This window comes from Benincasa hispida, chromosome 11 (genome assembly GCF_027475165.1).
Source record: "Benincasa hispida cultivar pf3 chromosome 11, pf3_genome.v1.1, whole genome shotgun sequence".
Lineage (NCBI taxonomy): Eukaryota > Viridiplantae > Streptophyta > Magnoliopsida > Cucurbitales > Cucurbitaceae > Benincasa > Benincasa hispida.
In genome coordinates this window covers 2,069,271-2,083,616 of record NC_143488.1, presented here as the reverse complement: position 1 = coordinate 2,083,616, position 14,346 = coordinate 2,069,271, and the positions used below count along the sequence as shown (strand labels likewise).

At 32.9% G+C, this 14,346-nt stretch overlaps 2 protein-coding genes across 2 annotated transcripts; both read left to right on the top strand.

The window, feature by feature from the left end:
- The first annotated feature begins 2,539 nt into the window (after positions 1-2,539).
- LOC120091972 (CAAX protease self-immunity protein) lies at positions 2,540-5,959 on the top strand. Its single transcript, XM_039050156.2, has 9 exons — positions 2,540-3,099; positions 3,191-3,342; positions 3,680-3,775; positions 3,919-3,981; positions 4,158-4,226; positions 4,341-4,443; positions 4,537-4,608; positions 5,401-5,489; positions 5,606-5,959. The coding sequence occupies exons 1-9, from the start codon at positions 2,784-2,786 to the stop codon at positions 5,756-5,758; spliced, it is 1,113 nt and encodes a 370-aa protein (XP_038906084.1). The 5' UTR covers positions 2,540-2,783; the 3' UTR covers positions 5,759-5,959.
- Positions 5,960-13,708: 7,749 nt separating this feature from the next.
- Positions 13,709-14,128, top strand: LOC150032313 (secreted RxLR effector protein 161-like). Its single transcript, XM_090306676.1, has one exon. The coding sequence runs from the start codon at positions 13,709-13,711 to the stop codon at positions 14,126-14,128; it is 420 nt and encodes a 139-aa protein (XP_090162802.1).
- The last annotated feature ends 218 nt before the right edge of the window (positions 14,129-14,346 follow it).

The window sequence follows — 14,346 nt, the reverse complement described above, 5'->3', positions numbered from 1 at the left end:
CCGAGATTGGCCGGTGGCGGTTGGAGTTGGCCAATGATGGTCACTAGAGGTGGTGTCCGGAAGTTAGTCGATGATCTTCTTAAATTAAATTAAAAAAAAATGGTAACCTATGAGTTTGAATAATGTTTCCTATTCAAACTATTCGAACTCATGGGATAATAGTGTAGGAAGTCGGACTTCCTAGATCCTAGCTCCAAACAAGGGTTGGGCTTAGGATGCCTAACCCATCCAATCTCAACCTTTAAAACAAACACCCCTTTAAGGTTTGTGTTTGGACTTACTTTGAGTATGTTTGGTTTAATTTTCAATTGTTTAATTTTTAAAAATAAGTCATTTTAGAAAATCTTAAAATGTTTGATAACCACTCGAATATAATTTGAAATACTTTCAATATGTATTTTAAATAACTTTTATCAAAGGTGTTTAAATAAAAATGACTTGTTTGAAAAACATTTTTTTCTTTAATCAATCAAAACAAGCCCTTCTTAAGTTCATAGTTGTATTTCTCTTGTAATTAAAAATACTTTTAAATTTATAAAAAGTTAATTTAAATAGACCCTTGACTTCAGATTGTTGAAAGAAACAAGTGATAACTCAATTTGATTAAAAATTGGTCCCGTTTGGTAACCATTTCATTTTTTTTATCTTTGGTTTTTAAAAATTAAGCCTATTTCCTACCCATGTGTTACAATGATTTGCATTTTTTTTAAGTACAATGATTGAATTCTTAACCAAATTCGGAAAACAAAAACAAGTTTTTAAAAGCTACTTTTTTTTAGTTTTCAAAATTTGGCTTGTATTTTTAAAGCATTGGTAAAAACAAGGAATTTTTTTTTAAATAATATTATTTTAATGGTTTTAAACTATTGACAAAAATAGGATTGTAAAATCGTGGACGGGATCAACGATTTTTGAGTCAGAACATAAATCGTGTATCCGGTCCAGCTAAATCATGTACCCCTTTAAGGTTAGCCACGAATTAAAGTTAAATTTTTTTTTTTCACATTTTCTCCCAACTTCTACTTTTTTTTAGCGTTTTTGCATCTTCGAAGAACCTTTTACGAAATTCAAATTTTCAAAGGCTTAAAATAAAAATTGAATAAAATTTCTAGCAACGAATTAAGTTTAATTTTTTTTTCACATTTTCCCCTAACTTCTGTCTTCTTCTTTTATTTTTTTTAGTGTTTTTTGTATTTTCGGAGATTTTTTTATTGTGAAATTCAAATTTTTAAAGGTTTACGGTAAAATAAAAATTGAATCAAATTTCTAGTCACGAATTAATTCTAATTTTTTTCCACATTTCCCCCAACTTCTATCTTCTTCTTTTATTTTTCAATGTTTTTTTTTCTTTGCATTTTCGGAGAATCTTTTAAATTCAAATTCTGCAAGGCTTAGGGTAAAATAAAAATTGAATCAAATTTTTAGTCAGACTAAATCTATTTTTTTCACATTTTCCCCACCTTCCATCTTCTTCTTTTATTTTATTTATTTATTTTTTGCATTTTGGAGAATCTTTTATTGTGAAATTCAAATTCTTAAAGGTCTACGGCAAAATAAAAATTGAATCAAATTTTAGTCACAAAGTTTAAATCATTTTTTTTCACATTTTCCCCAACTTCTGTCTTCTTTTATTTTTTAGTGTTTTTTTTTGTATTTTTGGAGAATTTTTTTACTGTAAAATTCAAATTTATAAAGGCTTATGGTAAAATAAAAATTGAATCAAATTTCTAGGCACGAAGCTAAATATTTTTTTCACATAGATTTATTTTACTGTAGATTTTTTTTTCACATAAATTTATTTTACCGTGAACTTCAAATAGATTTGTTCCCCTTTGTATCCACTTAAATAAAAAAGCAATAAAAAATAATAAAAATATGGAACTATATACCTTATTTTTATTATTACTTTAAAAAAAATACACTATTCTTGAACTTATCCAAAAATAAGTAACAAAAGAAGAAATTTTATAGACTTAATTTTCAAAAATAAAAAATAAAAATCAAAATAGCTACAAACGGGACAAATTTTCAAATATAGATAGAATGAAAAATCTTTATCATAATCAGTGTAGCAATTATTCTACTCAAACTTCCATTGAAATATGTGAAACCCATCACTTCTTAACATGTATCATTAATTGATTTAACAAAAATTCTGATACATGTTTAATCTGAATCAAAATTAACTATTTTTTAATATAACAAATGAATTTAAATAGAAGAATTCAAACCTTCGACCCTAAGAAACTAGTACATGCATGTTAACTAATTAATTAAAAGTCACAATAATTTTCAAACATGAATATACTAAACTTTTAATGTAAACTAAAAAAGTTAGTAAACATTTTTTTTAAAAAGTACACAATAATTTCCACGTCACATTTTAAGGACAACATTATCTCCACGTGGCAGGATTTCATTGGTCAACGGGATATCCCCTCCGACATCCTCACCCTGTAACTAGCAAAAAAATCCTGAGCTTTCTCAAAAATCACTTTCATGGCTGGCCCCATATCTCAATCTTATCACCGTCCGATCTGCCACCAGGTCAATCGGACGGTCCAGAAAGCAATCCCCGTAAATCATCTCTCTTGTTAATCCCCATTAGAAATTCGATCAGTCAACAAAATTATGAGGTTCGAAACAAGATTCCCATCTTGAGTTCAAATTTTCAATGAAGAAGACGAAGTATTCTCCGTTTCGGACTCCCGAAAGACCCGAAATCTCTGTTTAAAAACCCGATTTTCGAACCGTTTTGAAGATAACCAAAAGGAAGTAAAAAAATGGAGCTTTCGATTCTCTCTGTATCTTCAAACACTTCGACGATGTCGTTTGGTGGTAGAATTGGGATCTGTTCCACTTCAAGCTCGAGGCTTTCGCATTTTCCGCTGAGGAAACGTGCCGGCGGGAGGGTTTCGGTGCCGGCCGGGGTTAGGGCGTCGGCGGAGCCGAGGAGTGAGAGATTGGAGGAGGGACAGACACGTGGCCGGTTCAATGCCCGGGCCATGGAGGTGACCACACTGGATAGTAGTTTCAGAGAAACAGAGTTCCCTGTTTGGGAAAAGATTGGTGCTGTTGTGAGGCTCAGCTATGGAGTTGGTGAGTCAAAATGGTTTCCTTCTGAGATTTAGCTTTGTGGGTTTTAAAATCTGTTTCTTTAGTTTGTTGATTTTTTGTTCTGTTCTTGTAGGGATTTATGGTGCAATGGCACTGGCAGGAAGATTTATATGTTCAATATCTGGGACTGATTGGATGGGAGGATTCCATCCATCGTTGGATGCTATTTTGGGAGGGCTTGGTTATGCTGTTCCTCCAATTATGGCTCTTCTCTTCATTCTTGATGTAAGTTGATACTTAACAAATGCTTTAGCTTGCTTGGATTTAGATAAGATGTAGGTTTTGAGTTCTTTGATGAAAGGAAATTTCAATTTTACAGAAGTTGTTTGGTTGGTTTTGACTTTGAGGTGAAAAATATGGGCAATGTAGGGCATGTTTGGTAATGATTTTGTTTTTGGTTTCAGTTTAATGTTTTAGCTTTTGGAAAGTAATTTCCAAACCTGGAAAGAAGCTGTGGGTTGGAACTTGTGTTCTGATGCACCTGCCATCTACCATTCCATAAATTTAAGACATTAGTTTCCAAATGATTTTCTGATGATATGAAACTTGGGTTTGTTTGTAGGATGAAGTTGTGAAGTTATCACCCCATGCTAGGGCGATTAGAGACGTTGAGGATGAGGAGCTTCGAAGCTTCTTTTACGGAATGTCTCCATGGCAGGTAAATAATTTACTCTCTCCCACTTGCTAGCCTTTTGAATGAACTTCTAGTTATGGTGATGAATATCTGATGAAAAGGCTGTTAATTTGGTGTCTGCACAAGAAATGGAAAGCTTTCTTTACTTTGTGTTTTAACTCTTGCAGTTCATTCTTATCGTTGCTGCAAGCTCGGTCGGGGAGGAGCTCTTTTACCGGGCAGCTGTTCAGGTTTGTTCTTTGATATTTAGACATTTTGTTCCCTCATATTAAAGGCCAACCGCCCTTACTCTTGCTCGAAATTTTTTGCTTTATTCACCGGTTTCTATATATGCAATTGTTGGATGTTGATTGAATTTCAGTCTTAAGGTGCACTAAATAACATCTCTCTTCCCTTAACTTTATAGGGAGCACTGGCTGATATATTCTTAAGGAGTCCTGATATTGGAGCTGATGTTCAAGGAATGGCATCTCTGGTATGAAAAATTATCCCTTTTTTCGATTATGATGAATTTTATCTGTTCACTTGTCGTGATGATTGCAGTTTTTCTCTTCTGTTATAACTTTGTTCCGTGCACTTTTGATTATAGACTGGGGTGCTGCCTCCATTCGTGCCATTTGCTCAGGCCTTTGCAGCTGTTATCACAGCTGTTCTTACCGGTTCACTCTATTACGTTGCTGCATCGCCGAAAGGTCGATATTCTATCGAATCATTTAAACAACATTTGGTTTTCAGTTTGGTTGACTGTCTCCATTTTAATGAATGCCTTGTTTTTTTTCCTCCAGATCCTACTTATGTAGTTGCCCCCGTTTTGCAATCTCGATCTGGTCGCAAAGATCTTAAAAAGCTTTTCGCAGGTTCAATTCTAATCCTCATTTTTACCGTATTCGTTGCACTTGTAAAGCAATGTTGAAATGTATCTGATTCTTCATGACTTCAGTCCTCTGTAGTCCTCACTCCTCAGTCTAATACCTGCTTGATGTCAAGCTGAATTGTTATATCAAACTGATTCAGTGTTATACATACATGAGAAAGTTGAACAAAGGGGATTAAAGGAGATGACTCATTAATTCTTTCCTTTTCATCTAGCTTTGTTGCCTTTATCTTTGCCTAGCCTTTAGTGTTAGTCATTTGAGTTTTTGACATTCCCTTTTATTTCGTCTATTTGATGACATCTTTTGGAGAGTTAGGACAAGCAGGCTAGATGCCTTAGTTGCCTTGAAATACCCTTTAGTGATCTTTTCCCTTACTTTTAGAGTTCATAGTACTATCCCAATTTTTTTTTTGGACCGAATATCTGTTTAGGTTTTATAGGCCCTTATAGCATCGATAAATATGGAGTTTCATCTCCAAAACCAATTGACTATGTGAAGAGTAACCTATGTATGTTTTAAAGATTGTGAGGTCCCTCAATCTTTCCAATATAGGATTATCAACACATAGAACCTTTCTTTACTTCGTAAATACAACTTGATTGTTCATGTTTCTCAAATCGGATAGGTAAGTGAAGTTTGAAAAATGAGAGGGTGATCAAAGTGAAAATAGGCCATCTATATTGTGCGCTGATTGATAACGTTCTCTCTATTTCCACTTCATTGTTAACGATGGCCTCGCTCACCCTTAACATCATTATGTGTAAACATTTTCAGCGTGGTATGAGAGAAGACAAATGAAGAAGATCTACTCTCCCCTCCTCGAAGGACTCCTTGCTCTCTACCTTGGTTTCGAATGGATCCAGGTAAGACCTTTCCTAGCCAAGCTAGACCCAACCTTTCGAAGTAAATTACACAATGTACTAATTTCAAGAGGCAAGAAACTCACATATTAGTATGCGTTTTGTCATGATGTTTTCAGACCGATAACATTCTTGCTCCGATCATCACGCATGGTATATACTCCGCCGTGATACTAGGGCACGGACTTTGGAAGATCCACGACCACCGGAGAAGGTTACACCAGAGAATTCAACAACTTAAGATGGAAGGTAAAGGCTCAGATAGTTTGTGAAAGGGAAGGAACAAAAAGTTTTATATAGAGAGCTAGAAAAAGTTGTAAATTATATTTTTTGGCAGAGCCATAATTTTCCATCTTGATCATAAACTGTCCATACAAAAATGGAAGTATATATTATGTAGATCAAGAAACTTATACGTGTGCATATGAAGAAAAATTATAGTGATATTTTAGATACTGAGAAGATTTTGGATATTTGGTCCTTTGAATCTTTGTTTATGTGTTGACTTGGACTAGTTTTCCTGCAAACATAAAATTGAAGTTTTTCCCCCTCCTCTAAGAAAGTGAAGGAAAAGAAAATTATAATTCAATATAAATCATCTTGAAATGAAATAATTTGAAGGTCAATTTGTATACAGAAAATCATAAATGTCAATACATATGGGCTTAAATTTTATGAAAATGTCGAAAATAAAGTATGATAAAATATTGATTACTAGCATATCTTATTTATGAAATGAGTATATTGATATTAATTCGGGATTTTTAAATATAGAAAAATTAGTCAATTTATTTATAATTATAGCAAAATGTCACTGTCTATCAATGATAAATATTGATAGACAACACTAAAATGTCATTGTCTATCAGTGATAGATACTGATAGACACTAATAGACATATTTCAATGTCATTCAATGTCTATTACTGACACTGATAGATGTCTATTAGTATTTATCAGTGTTTATCACTGATATATATGACATTTTACTATATTTAAAAAAATTTCAAGCAATTTTGTTATTTAAAATAATTACTCTTAATTTGGATTCACCAAAATATAATTTTTATTATATTTTTCATTCTATAGTAAAATTAAGTAAACAATGATGTTTTAGTATTATTTTTAGTTCCACAAAGGGTAGAGATATTTGAACCATAAATCATGGTTCAAATGGTTCATCATTATGTTTAATGAAGAATACTGCTATACCTAATTTTTTTGGTCTTTAATGAAGTTTGGTTTTTTAAAAGAAAAGAAAAGGAAAACAATGTCCACCATTTTTGTGACATCAATTTGAAGATATTATCAAATAGAAAATTGAGTTTCTTTTGTATTGATACGAATTTCCATCTCTATTGCGATATCCATTCTTTATCACGTTTTTCATAAATTGTTGATGATCTGCCACACATTTTTTTAAAAAATTTTATGATTGATGCTCCCCCTCCATAAATGTTTGAAATCTAACCTCCTGCATACGTTAGAATTCATTTTTGCATTTTATAACTTATCGCGTTAGGAATGACCATGTTTATCGTAGCTTTAACGCGATGACCATCTACTGCGATCTTCATCTTTTTTAGAAAATACTAACAAATTATGAGAAAAATGAGGATACAAAACAAATATTTTATAACGAGGATGACCATGACCATCTTTATTGCGATCTTCATTTTTCTCATAAAAAAACTGTGAGAAAATTGAGGAAACTGTGATAATAAAGATGACTATCGTGTTAGGGCTACATGACCATTTTTAACGCGATACGTTATAAAATGCAGTAGTGTGTTCTAATGTAAGCAGACAGTTAGATTAAAATGAGCATAATTCAATTGATATAATGCTTATACTATCAACCTCTTTGTCAGAGGTTGGATTCCCCCACCCTACACATTTAATATAATAACTTCAAAGAAAAAAAATTCTTTTAAATTTATGCAAAGTTGGAAATGATGGCAAACTTTTAAAATGGAATATTAATTTTTCCCTTTAATTATAATTATAAGTGGGTAGTAAAAGGAAAATCTGAAAATAATTTGACAAGTATAAATCTTTTGGGTAGAAAGGAAAAAATGAAAAGTTTTAGAATGGGGGAAGATAATGATGAAAAAATTAAAAGGAAAAAAAGAAAAAGAAAATGATGAATGATTTGGACACCTTGGAAGTTGAGTAGAGATCCATGCATTGATCTTGACTTAAGCCTTTCCACTAGTGCTTGCCTTTTTCCCACCATCTCATTCACCCTATCCTCTCTTTCTTCTTTCTTCGTCTTTCCATTGCCTTTCATCTATTGAAAACATATTCAAATTAACTTTAGAATTATCTTTTTAATCTTTGAGTTTTAAGAAAGATATATTGAATTTGATTCATGAGTTTTGAAAACATACCCTTCTAATCCTCGAGTTCTTTAGAATAGCTAGTCTCTAAATTTTCAAAATATATCTTTTTAGTCACTTAAATTTTAAAAATGGATTTAAAAGGTCATGTAGTAATTTATTATTATTATTATTTTGTTAGAATTACGATATTGACTAAATAAGTTCCTAGTATTAACTCCTTAGGCTTTCAGAAGTTATCTCTGGTTTCGTCTTTGGTGGGCTTTGTCTTAGAGATTGTTCTTCCAGTTGTCAAATTTGCAGAATATTTCTTTTCTTATTTAACTTGTTGTACAAATTATTTTTTTGGATTGTTTTCCTTGTTGGTGAGCTGACGATTTTATGTGAAATTTTTTTCTATCATTCCATTGTGCTATTTAAGTTCAAGAAGTCCTTGTGCTAGGTAGCCGCATCAATTGTTTGTGAGATCATTATGTGAGCTTTACAGAATTCTTACAGTGCTACATTGCTCATAAGAGGATGTTCTTTGAGCTATTCGTTGCGGCGCGTCATTCACTTGTTCTTACTTTAATTCATGAAGATAGATTGGTCTTAGGGATAGTCTAAGATTTTGTTCATCGAGAAGGACTTCTCAAGCCTTAGGAGGAGCCTAAGGTGTTATTCATCAAAAAGGGAGTTCTCAAGACTTAGGGGGAGCCTAGGTGATCAACTAAGTGGAACTGTATGTAGGTCACTATAATCATTATTATTTACAAATAAGTACCAACATAGGTGGTTTATCATCAAATTAGGTTACCAATCTTGGTTGTTTATCTTTGATTTACTATCTGTTATTTTTACTGTTGTTTTTGTATTTGCCACGATGTTGTGTGAAACAATCGTATAGTGTACGAGTAACCATTTTTCAAAATTTCAATTAGTATCAGAGTAGGTCACCTTGATCACGGATGGTATTAAGGAAGGTGGTTCCACTATGCGTCCTCCTGTTCTTGATGGCATGAACTGCTCTAACTGGAAAGCCGGGATAACTGCCTTTTTGAAATCAATCGACAACAAAACCTAGAAGACAATAGTCTCAGGATGGTCTCATCCAACTATAAAGAATGTTGATGACAAATAAATCTTAAAACCAAAGATTCAGTGGTTTGAAGCTGAAGATGAAGTTTCTTTAGGGAACTCACGAGCTTTAAATGCTATATTTAATGGTGTAGATCACAACATATTCCGTTTAATTAATACTTGTACTTCGGCTAAAGAAGCTTGGGATATCTTGTTAGTTACTTATGAGGGAAACTTTTTCAAAAGTCAAGGTGTCACAACTCCATTTATTGACATCAAAATTTGAAAAATCTTAAAATGCAGGATGATGAATCTATTATTGAATTTAATGTTCAGTTACTAGACATTGCCAATGAGCCATTTACCTTGGGAGAGAAAATCTCTGAAGAAAAGTTGGCCAGGAAAGTGCTTAGGTCATTACCTAAGAAATTTGATATGAAAGTAATAGCCATTAAGGAAGCTTAGGACATCTCCAAGATGAAAGTTGATGAATTATTTGGGTTTCTGTTAACCTTTGAGATGTCCTTGAAAGGAAAACCAGAAAGACGAAATAAAGGAGTTGCTTTGCAGTCCTCAGTTGAAGAGGAGCTTAATGTTTTGAATAGGGAGACTGATGAGTCTCTTGCTGATTTTATATCCTTTTTGTCTAAACAATTCAATCGTATTCTCAAATGATTTGAGAAGAAGACAAAAAATCCAAGTTATCGTAGTATCAGATCAGGAGAAAATCTTCCTCCTAAACAGTCTAAAACCCAAAATGTTCGAAGAGAACCTGACAAGGTTTGTTCTGCCAGCTACCAAAACAAAGAAAAGTCTTTCAAGTCTAGAGAGTGTGACGGCTATGGTTGCTTTTAAGCTGAATGCCCAATTTTTTTTAAAAAGGAAGGCTAGAAATTATGTCTTGACTTGGTCTGATGATGATTCTGACGGTAGTAGGGACTCTGAAGCTGATGTCAAGGCGTTTGTTAGTAACATCTCATTTGACACTTCGTCTTGTGAAAATCCTAAGTTTTTTGTGTACACGAGAAGTGAAAATAGTGAGAATAATCCTGTGTCATCTGATCCCTCCTATTAAACACTGTTTAACAAGTGGAAAGATGACTCGAAGGTTCTTGATGTTCAAAAAAAGAGAGTTGAACGCCATGTGCAAATCAGTTAGAATGCTGAACTCAGGCACTGAAACTCTAAACCGAATTTTGACAAAAGGAAAAGTTGTCAGTGACAATGCAGGGACATAATTCTCGAAAAAGAAAATCAGGGATAATCAGCCATCCAAACTTAAGGGAAAACAGAAAATTGAGTTTGTAAGAGCACAACTTCCTAAATCATATGGCTTTCCAGAAGCTTCTTTTAGCAGTGTAAACCAAATACAAAATCATCAGTTTAAGCAAACACAGATATGTCACCAGTGTGGAAAAAGAGGTCACAAAAGAACTTTTTGTTTTCAATTGTATGGAACTTTGTATAGATTCCTAAACTCGTCTTACATGCCTCATTCTTCTAGAAATAGGATTCCTCGTACTCCTCGAATGAAACAAGTGTGAAAAATCAAAGATGTGAAGCATAAATGTAATGTCATATTAACATCCCCCAAGTCTTCTACCAAGGAAGTCTGGTTCTTGACCATGGTAGTTCTAGATATATGATCGGAGATAAAAGCTATGTTACAGATCTAAAACTAGCCAGCTCAGGACGAGTTACTTTTGGTGATGGAGCTATTGAAAAAATTATTGGAAAGGGTAAACTTAACTTTCCTGGTCTTCCTTCTCTTAGTGATGTGATTTTAGTTGAAGGACTTACTGCTAATCTTATCAGTATCAGCCAATTGTGTATTCAAGGGTTGAATGTCAATTTTACTAGAAACAAAGACATTGTTACAGGTGATGCCAAAATACTTGTTATGATAGGTACTTGCACTTTTGTTAATTGTTATTTATGGTCTCTTAATGATTCTTCTCAAGCTGTTTACCTATCTCGACAAGAGGAGGCAAGTATGTGGCATGAGTGGTTGGGTCATATAAGTATGTGAACAATTCAAAAGGTTGTGTCAAAGAACACTATAATGGCCTCCCTCCTTTCCAAGCCACTAGTAGCACGATCTATGGTGACTGTCAAGCTGGTAAATAGGTTCATGTGCCTCATAAATAAGTATCTCATGCTACCTCACATCACATTCTGGAGCTACCTCATTTGAACCTTATTGGTCGTTTGGTTTGAGGGAATAGAGGGTGAGAATGGACATTGATATATAAAATTCTTGTTTGGTTGGAGAATTTGAGGTATTTACTTGGAAAACATTTTTCTGAGGCATCAAGGATGCCTCTCTTTGCATGCTTTTTATTCCCACCGTAATCGTTGAGTTTTTAATAAACCTCCACTTTTATTTCTTTTTGTCCCTTCGTTTTTTATTCCTTTTTCCATCTGTTTTTTCCCTCTTTTTTATTCATTATTTTTCTCTTCTTTTTATATTTATTATTTCAACTTTTTTAATTATTTTTTCAGTTTTATGTGATATTTTTACATTTTTTTCTTTTCTATTTTTTCTTCAATATATTTATTTTATTTATTTTTCTCTTCTTCATTCTATTTATTATTCATCTTTTTCTATTTTTATTTTTTTAATTTTATTATTTTATTTCTTTTTATTCTTATCATTTTATTCTCAAGCTTTTCCATTCTATGAATGGAGATTAGATTAAATTATTTTGTTTAAAATTATTATGGTGTAAATTAATTATTGAAAGATAAATTTGGTTTAATTTAATACTTTATAATTGCTCATTATTCTAGTAATTTTAATTATAAAATACTCATTTTACAAATACTCGTAATTAATAATTTTATTATTATCATTATTTGATTGTTAAATAATTATTCTTCTCAAAATTTTGAATTGAATTTATTGTTTATCAATTAATCTATAAAATTTTATAGAGTTTCCACAATTAATTTTATAAATTAAATACAAAGATAATTTGTTCTCATAAAATTCAAATAGTATTTCTGTGCACAACCAAACACAATCATTCTTGATTCCCATCAATCCTATTCCCAGGTTTATAATTCTCAGTCATCCTTAATTCTTGGGCATCTAGAAAACCTTAAACCAAATGGCCGTGGAAAAAGGTATGTTCTTGTATGTGTTGATGATTACTTGAGATACATTTGGATGCACTTTCCTCATGACAAATTTGAAACCTTCACTGTTTTGTAAGCCCTGTGTATTCAAGTTTAAAGAGATTTTTTTTTATGTGATTCGTATTAGAAGTGATCATGGTCGAGAATTTTAAAAATCTCAGTTCAATGAGTTTGTACTTCTACTGGTATTTATCATGAGTTCTCAGCCTCCATCACTCATCAGCAAAATGGGTTGTTGGACGGAAGAAGTGAACTCTCCAAGAGATGGCTAGAGCCATGCTCCATGCCAAAAATATGCCATTTCACTTTTGGGCTAAGACTATGAGTACTGCTTGGCACATTCACAACCGTGTTGCTCTGCGTCCAGGTTTCTCTAGCACAAATTATGAAACATGGAGGGGAGAAAACCTAATGTCAAATATTTTTACATATTTGGTAGCACGTGTTATATCTTAGTAGACACAGACACTCAAAGAAAATGAGATTCTAAATCCGATGGAGGCATATTTTTTTGGCTACTTAAATAGTAGGACCTATCGCGTGTACAACAAACGTATATGATGTGTCATGACATCAATAAATATTTTGATTGATGATGTGTTGGATAGTGTTGCTACTATCCTTGAGGAAGAAGAAAATAACATATTACCTGTTGTTAGCTCAAATGTTCTAGACTAGCTATCTAACACGTGCTCTGAAAACCAAAATGAAAATAGTGAGGATGTGCCAGAAGAACATGAAGTCTATGAGAAGCAACCATCGTGAAGAGTTTGTAAAAGTCATTCTGCCGCTGTCTCCACCTAGAGAAAAGATAAAGTTATCTATCTTGAGATGATAAGAAACATTTTCTTTACCTCTCCTATTGAACCAAAGAATGTGAAGCTCTTATTGATGAGTGTTCGGTGAATGCCATGTAGGAGGAACTTAGTAAAGTTGTGAGAAATGATGTCTGGACCTTTGTTCCTCATCCAAAAAACGCTAATGTTATAGGAACAAAGTGGATTTTAAAAAACAAATATGACGAGAATAAAAATGTCACTAGAAATAAAGCCCGATTAGTTGCTCAAAGATGTACTCAGATTGAAGAAGTAGATTTTGATGAACTATTTGTCCCTGTGGCTCGGCTGTAAGCTATCAGATTTCTTCTAGGTTTTTCATGCTTAATGAAATTCCAGTTGTTTAAGACGGATGTGAAGAGTGTCTTCTTAAATGGGTACTTGAATGAGGAAGTGTATGTTGAGCAACCAAAAGGGTTCATTGATTCCTCACACCTTGATCATGTGTACAAATTTAAAAAGGCTTTTTAAGGTCTCAAATAAGCACCTAGGGCATGGTATGAACGATTGACTCAATTTCCTATTGAGAATGACTATGGTAAACAGGGAGTCGATAAAACATTGTTTGTAAAAGAAAAAGCTGACAAGAATTTTGTTATTATTCAGATTTATGTCGATGATATTGTTTTTGGTGGGATGCTTTAGAAGATGGTTGATCTCTTTTAGAGAAAATGAAGAAAGAGTTTGAGATGAGTATGGTAGGTAAACTGATCTACTTTATGGGGTTCCAAATCAAACAACTAGAAAAAGACATATTTAATTCTCAAAGTAAATAAGCTAGAAGCATAGTGAAGAAATTTGGGCTTGAAAAGGCAAAAGTCAAACGAACTTCTACTCCCACTCACTCTAAAATGTCTAAAGATGCAAATGAAAATAGTGTTGATGAAAACTTATATAGAAGCATTACTGGAAGTTTGTTATACCTCACTACCCGTAGACTTGATATTGTCTTTGCAGTTAAAGTGTGTGCTAGATATCAATTTTGTCCCGAATCTAATCATCTTCTTGATGCAAAAAGAATAATCAAGTATATTAATGACACAAGTGATTATAGGCTATTATACATCTTTGACACGAGTAGCTCTCTTGTTGGCTATTGTGATGCTGACTGGGCAGGAAGTTATGAGGATAGAAAGAGTACATCTAGAGTTTTGTTCTTTCTCGGAAACAATCTTATATCAAGGTTCAGCAAGAAACAAAGTTGTGTTTCTCTATCTACTGCAGAAGTCGAATACATTGCAGTAGGTAGTAGTTGTACTCATTTGATATAGATGAAACAAATATTAAAGGAACATGATGTACTATAGGAAGCCATGACTCTTTATTGTGACAACCTTAGTGCAACTAATATTTCAAAGATTCCAGTTCAACATAGTTGAGCGAAACATATTGATATTCGACATCACTTCATACATGATCTAGTTGAAAATAAGCAAATTTTGAGCATGTTTAGACTAAAGATCAACGTGCAGACATCTTTATAAAAGCC